Raw genomic sequence first — 6,943 nt, 5'->3', positions numbered from 1 at the left:
TGTTTGTACTTCAGCAAAGGTGCGTGTTGTTGCCATAGCGATGGGTGAGTTTTGCACATGATTAAGTGCTTGGCATTTCTGAGGAAATAAGAGGGGTGTTTGACTTTATTGAGAGGAAGAAAGGAAAAGAAAATCAAGTCCTCGGAACAAATGAGACACCAGGTGTTATTGTTTTTGATGCAGCCAAAACAGGACGACAGAAATCCTTGAGAATTTCTGAAATAATAAAAATACTGAATAACATTGGTGTCAAAATGTAATGAGACTGGTGTTGGACTTCAAGAATCTTGCGCTGACAACAGAGGACCTTGGTGATCAGATTCCATCAAACCTGTTGTGTTTTGAAAGTAAACTTTTTCTAGTTTCATTCTGATGATGTGAAATAAGAGAGCAAACATTTTATTGAAGTTGGCACTTTTTCAGGTTTTGTCAAATCTTCTTTGTCCTCAGAAGCCCGATGCCTCCTCCACTCTCCTCTCCCCTCCTCCTCCTCCTCCTCTTCGTCTTCTTTCTCCTCCTGTGTCCTGAGGTGTGGAGCTACGAGGCTCCGGAGGATAAGCAGGATGTGTTTGCTAGAAGAGCCTGTCCTGCCTTCCTGACCTTCACCAACGCTGCCTATCTGGCAGGAGTCACTTTGGAGCTGCCCTGCCATTGCAAACCACAACAGGTAACCATACCGAGCATAGAGTGAGAACTGAAATTTTGTTTTTTGGCACCATAATCAATCTAATGACATCACCTGCAGCTATCAGACTGAGAAAGAAGTCTGATATATACCTTAAGTTTTTCAATTGGTTGAAACAACCTTAGACCCCTTATTGTTCATATAGTGTTTCTTCTGAACACTGGCATCATTTTTTCAAGACTTCCCAATGGGGAGAGAGCATCTGCAGATGCACACAGGTGAATAGAGAAAAGGTGCTGCATCCGCCGTCTTTTCTCGGAGTGGTCCGCCATTTTTGTGCAGCCGGTCAGAGCATTTTGAGTTAAAAGCTCTGTGCTGGTGTCTTCAGTGTCCCTTTTTTTCAGGCGACCAATCATCTACTCGATGGAGACTTGTCAACCTGGTAGAAAACTGAGTCTTTTCCTTTTTTTCCTGATGTGAGCCAAGAATCAGACACAAAACATCTTTCTCTCTGGCTGAAGAGCTGTGTGCTAAGCTCACAGGACTTTTGTCGCATCTTGTCTGTTTCTCTCTATTGTTTTGGCCACTTTCAGCTGATGGGAGTTGTGTCGATGTTTTTCTGCTTCATGATAAAAGCTTTTAGATAACAAAATATCAGATTACCTTCACCATAAAGAATTTATAGGTAATGGCACGTGGTTAACTGGCGTTTTACAGCCACTCAACTCAAGACAAACCCGTATCAAGACCTTCAAGCGAGGAGCCCAGATGCAAGTCCCCGCTGCGCTGGGCTGATGATCTTCTGGAGAAATTTGAGCTTATTCTCTGCTGAGCCATCATGAGTAGCTAGCTAGCAAACATTTAACGACAGCTAGCTTGCTAGAAAACAACAAACCAGTATTTACTAATCTGAAATTAGTTTTTAATCGTGCAACATGCTTTGCTTAATTTAAATCTGCATTTACTCATTTTAAATCTAGTTTTGCTTAACTCTGAGAACCAATCTTCAGTTAAATTTATCTTTGTTGGTGCAACCCACTCTAAATCTTTTTGGATAAATTCAGTCATTTTTTTTCTTGACATAATACTACAATATCATGGCCTTTAACCAAAACACACAAAGAAAGGATGTGACCTACATGACTGAGTTACTTACACCCATCAGAAACAAGTATTTCTGTGCTGTAAATAATGACAGTGCAAAAGAAAAAGCATTTCCTTTCCCCTTTTCTTTGTACAGTACCAACTGTGTAAATGGCTGGAGTCTTTATCAAGCTGCTCTGCTGCTGCAGTGCACAGCCTCTGGTCAGCTTTGTAGAAAAGCAGGAATTGTAGGAGACGGAAGGAATTTGTAGAGGAAGAAATCAAACCGAGTTAAATGGAGTTGTTTAAAGCGGAGGTGAAAAGAGAGAATCTCTTGGCAATTTTGCTTCAGAAGTAGAATGAGGGACTTAAATCTCAGCATCTGCTAAAGTAATTTGAGTGTGTGGCATTTATCAACTGAACAACATTATCGACCGTCATTAAGTTCCCTGTGTTTTTCAGGTCCAATCAGTTGTGTGGTTCTTTCGAAAACATCTGGGCGGCTCCAAGGACACCAGAGCCCTGACTGATCACCATGGCAACAAGCTGCTGGACCCCAGTCATGTCCCTCACAGTGGCTCCCTGCAGAGTCGATTCTCCATCCGTCTCTTCAGCCTGCTGATCTTCAGGGCAGCTTCCGATGACTCCGGCATTTATATCTGCGGCTCTGCCCGCGAAGACTTCTTCTATGGTTACGACCTGGACATCCAGGAGGCGTGTACGCTCACCTTCACCCCGAGGTGACAAAGAAAATTGACTAGTCAGCAGAGACATAGAGCAATTAAGTTCTGCCTACAGAGACAGAGAAACCATTCCATTGCTCCCCACTGACTTTGTATCATGCTTGTTGTCACGTTCTGTTTGTTAGCGAACAAAAGAAAAATGGCTAAAAGCTGCTGTGTGGTGGGTTGTACAACTGATCCCAGATCTAATTTTTTAGAAGTTGTGGAACTGAAAAATTGAGACTTTATATGATGACCTCACCTGGTGATTAGATCAAATAGTTGTAAATATCAGTATTTCACGTCTAGCCATTCAGTGTGATCAATTCTCAATCAATATACCCTTTTATCTCTGGTAGGCAGAGACTGGGTTGCAACAACAAAGATTAATGTAGCAAAACTAGGTTCAAAATGAGTAAATGAGTAAAAATCAAAATTAAATAGACTTAAATAAATATTAAGATGCCTACTGACCCAAAGTATGAGCAGCATGAACTTTCATGTGCTCTGTAGCCTATTCCTTAACTAAAGATTGCATTGATTGCTAGCCAGTTAAAAAGTTAACGAAACAGTGCATTGTTAGCTAATAGTTATAGCCCATTGTTTGCTATTAAGCTAAAAAAGTTAATAAAACATTGCATTGTTTGTTAGCTAGCTAAAGCCTAGTTAGCCTACTCAGGATGGCTCTGTGTTGAATTTATTTTTGCTCAATCTGTCTTAAAATGGCAGCCATTTTTTAGCCTCCGTAAGAGCACATTTAAAGTTAATACTTCATCATAGTTTAGACTTGAGTTTAGAGTTTTGGTGGAACAGAAATACATTTAATAGGTTAAGAGTAAAAACTAAACTGAGGTTTTAAGAGAGATTTAAATTTAATATTACTTCATTTTGAGTTAATTTAAAAGTTTGGTGCAACATAATTAAATTAAAGTTAAACTATAGTTTAATTCTTGTTGGTGCCCAGCCGTGGAGCGTTAACATAATCCTTTGAAATGTTTTTTGACAGTGATGATGATGAATGTATTATGTCACTAATTACAATTGACTCACTCCTGTCAAGTGAACATGTATTGGCAACCAAAGTCAATTCTGTCAGGACATCCTTAGCATGTTTCAGCAAATATTACAGAGACATCACGTCATGTCAAATAGTTGATTTGGTTCACTGTTAAATGGTTCACATCTTACTTCCCACGTGTTCATGTTGGAGGGTGAAAGCCAAAGATAAGAGGCTTATCAACTTTATGATGAACATGTCATACATTTTAAAAGATTCTGAACGGATGATCATAAAATTAACAATGCACGTCCTATTTTTATTTTGGAAAATGACAAATTCTTTTATATAAAACATCCTACTACTGAAGAGAAGAAAAAGTAGAACAGTGACAAAAAAGCAAATCAGTCAATCGAAACAATCAAAGTCCTTTGTTGATCTGCTCAATGTAATGTGAACGATGAATCACTGATTTAAGTGACTCATACTCTGATTTGATGCTCCTAGGCTCACTACAGAAACTATGAGCAATGAAAGGAAAGAAAGAAAAGGATTCGGCTCTTCTCGGCCGCTGTACCAGGTCTTCACCAGCTTCCGGCCCTGGTCGGTCTGCGATCGCTGTGGAGTACCAGGAGAGCAGGTCCGTGTCGGACTCTGCTACGTCCACTCCCACCTCCTGCATGTCCGCTACAGACGGGCCAACCAGACAGTCGCTTCATGCGGCTCGGGGGCGGTGCCCAGGGCTTTTGGACAACTGATGCGAAACAGAGCTGGAGCCGAGCTGGAGGTCAGGAGCTGTCGAGTGACTTGTCCAACTCGAGTTCCTCCGTCTTCCAAAATCCTTGCTCTGATGAAATTTCTTGGGTACAAGTAAGTACTCAGATAAGTATAAAGAGACCAACACCTGCTGGTAGTTCACTGCTGTTCACTGTAAAGTGTTTTTGGGCAGCTAGTTCTCACCAGAAAGACAGCTGTATAGGTCACAGTTTATTATGATATTTAGGTTTATTGTGAGGTGTAGGGTAGAGGAGGTGGGCTTGGTGGTCAGACGGACGGATCAAACACAAGACTTTCACTAAGGAGAATGGGTTTTCTGTCCATTGTTAAACTTAAAATAAGTTGGCTTAATTAAGCTCCTTAAGTTCTATTATGCATTTGACTTGCATAATATAACATATTTCTTTTAACCCAAATCATGATACTTTCCTAAACCTAACCAAGTAGTTTTGATGCTTAAACCAAACCGAACAGTGACCACTTGACAACATTAACCACACATTTAATGTCACATGACTTAATGTAAGGCACTTATGCTGGCTGTTGCTGCCAGTACTCTCCAACAGTCACTTTGGGAATCACTGGTAATCGACCTTTATTGTTGTTGAGGTATGATGAAGTGTTGAATTTCACCCTATTTCACCCCACTCACTATACATGTTCCCAATAACAAGGCTGCTTCCTAAAAAACTCAATAATTTGATACAAAATATTGATTTAAAAAGGATTTTTATAGCTTTTGCTAAGTCATCCACAATCAATGATAAGAACTGCATGCCTAGCAAAGGAACAGATCATAGAGGGGAGTGTTCAACAAAGCTGTGTAATAAATTCAGCCATTTACAATTTAGGCAGATTTTAATGCAACATGTAAAACTTGGGCAGATTGTGGTGGAGTTTATAGACTGTATCGTGCCACTATTTAGGACATTAGATTTTGACCTGAGGTTTGACCAGAGTTTCTGAAATGCAGAACATTGGATTCACATATTTCCACATTTAAGCCACAAAGTAAAGCATCACAGTGTCGCCAAAACCATTAGGATTCATCCTCAGAGGAGCACAAATACCTACAGCAAACACCTGCCAGGAATGTCAATGTTGATTACTGCTAGTACATGCAAAATGCAATTCAAGGACAGTTTTTCCCTGAAAAAAATTCTACAAGGAATACTCAATCTACCACCCAAAACCTGCTATATAATATTCATGTAAAACATTTCTAATACAATGAATCTCTGTTTCCGTGCTGCAGTTCTGCCTCCCTGCCTTTGGAGGTACCAGTGTTCTACCTGAACCACCCTGCAGACCGTGTCCTGACCCTGGGCTGTCCCGGGGCACGACCTAACATGGCTGTGGCCTGGGACCGAGGATCCGAGCCCATCTACCGATCTGAACACTCAGCAGGCGGCAACCTCAGCACAGCACCCCCGAGGCTGCTGATAGACAGCGGACACCACCTGGTGTTTAAACCTGCGAAAACTCAGGACTCAGGTACCAGCCACTGTTCACTGTCATGAAACCACACCTGCGTCTGTGAGCCAGGAAAAGCACGTGAAAATGTCTAAAAGTTTCAGTTCATATTAATGTTGGATTTTCCATTTGTTTTTGTGGTTCTCTTAATTTGATTAAAATTCTCTTTCTGTTAATCAGGTGTGTACTACTGCTGGCTGCAGGGTCACCAGGCCGCAGAGATACGTCTCCTGGTCTACGCCCATTTGGGGTGGGGACAGTCTGTGACATCACATCCTGACTTCCCAGCAGCTGTCAGGACCGTATTAACGTCATACGCTGTGATGACAGCATTCTTTTGTCTTCTGGTGTTCGGCAGGGCTGCGGTCAGACACCTCAGTGACACCAGAGAAACACACATGGATTAAACTCTTTTAATAAAATTTATCAAACATTAGCTTTTACTCCTCTAGTGGTAAGATTTTTCATCCACATAGTGATTTTATTTTAATTTCTATGCAGTGCAACCTCCCTGGGCCAATTGGCATGGCTGTAGACTTCCTCCATGACTTATATCTAGAGTAAATTAGCGTCGGGGTGTAAATTAGTGTGTGAAAATCGTTTATTTCAGAGTGTGAAAGCACATTAGTATCTGTGTTTAATGGGCTTCCTGCTGTGTTTTGAATGTGTTCTTTTTTTTCCGCGGGACGTTTGCGAGCACACTGATGATGTTTTTGTCCCCATCGTCTTTGTGTGCGAGGAAACACCCGAGTAGTCCCACCTGATGCGTCCTCTACACCGCAGTGTGAAGTGCTCTCAGGTGTGCAGCTACTCCCGATAAGAGCCGCGAGAGCGAGAGGCGCACAAAGAAACAAAGAAAACCCCACCGAGTGAGAGCAGAGACGGATAATGACACAAGATAAAAGGAAAACAGTGGGAGAAGACAAACAGAAAGAAAGTCAAGCTTGAGTAGTTGATAAAAAATAAATGAGATGGCTGAGCTGATGAAAAGAGGAGAAAAGACGGATGAGCATTTATATCCAGTTATTTTTTTATAACAGTGTTTAAATTTGTACAGAAATCTATTTACCCTCTGAAAAATGTTTGATTCAAAGTTTTGTTTTGTTTATTATTTCTACATTTTGTTATGTGTCGACTTCTTTATCTGACATATTTTACTTTGTATGTATGTAAGTATCAGGGCCTGACTAATTTTATAAAATATACAGATATCAGGTAAAAACAATCCTGTATTCATATACTGGCTGATATTCTTTATACAGAACA

At 40.8% G+C, this 6,943-nt stretch overlaps 1 protein-coding gene across 1 annotated transcript; it reads left to right on the top strand.

The window, feature by feature from the left end:
* Positions 1-457: 457 nt before the first annotated feature.
* Positions 458-6,084, top strand: LOC146324713 (Ig-like V-type domain-containing protein FAM187A). The gene is made up of 5 exons (XM_084719917.1): positions 458-667; positions 2,171-2,448; positions 3,935-4,297; positions 5,460-5,698; positions 5,858-6,084. The coding sequence occupies exons 1-5, from the start codon at positions 458-460 to the stop codon at positions 6,082-6,084; spliced, it is 1,317 nt and encodes a 438-aa protein (XP_084576043.1).
* The last annotated feature ends 859 nt before the right edge of the window (positions 6,085-6,943 follow it).

This window comes from Lutjanus erythropterus, chromosome 6 (genome assembly GCF_056507025.1).
Source record: "Lutjanus erythropterus isolate fLutEry1 chromosome 6, fLutEry1.hap2, whole genome shotgun sequence".
Classification (NCBI taxonomy): domain Eukaryota; kingdom Metazoa; phylum Chordata; class Actinopteri; order Lutjaniformes; family Lutjanidae; genus Lutjanus; species Lutjanus erythropterus.
This window is presented reverse-complemented; position numbering and strand designations above follow the sequence as displayed.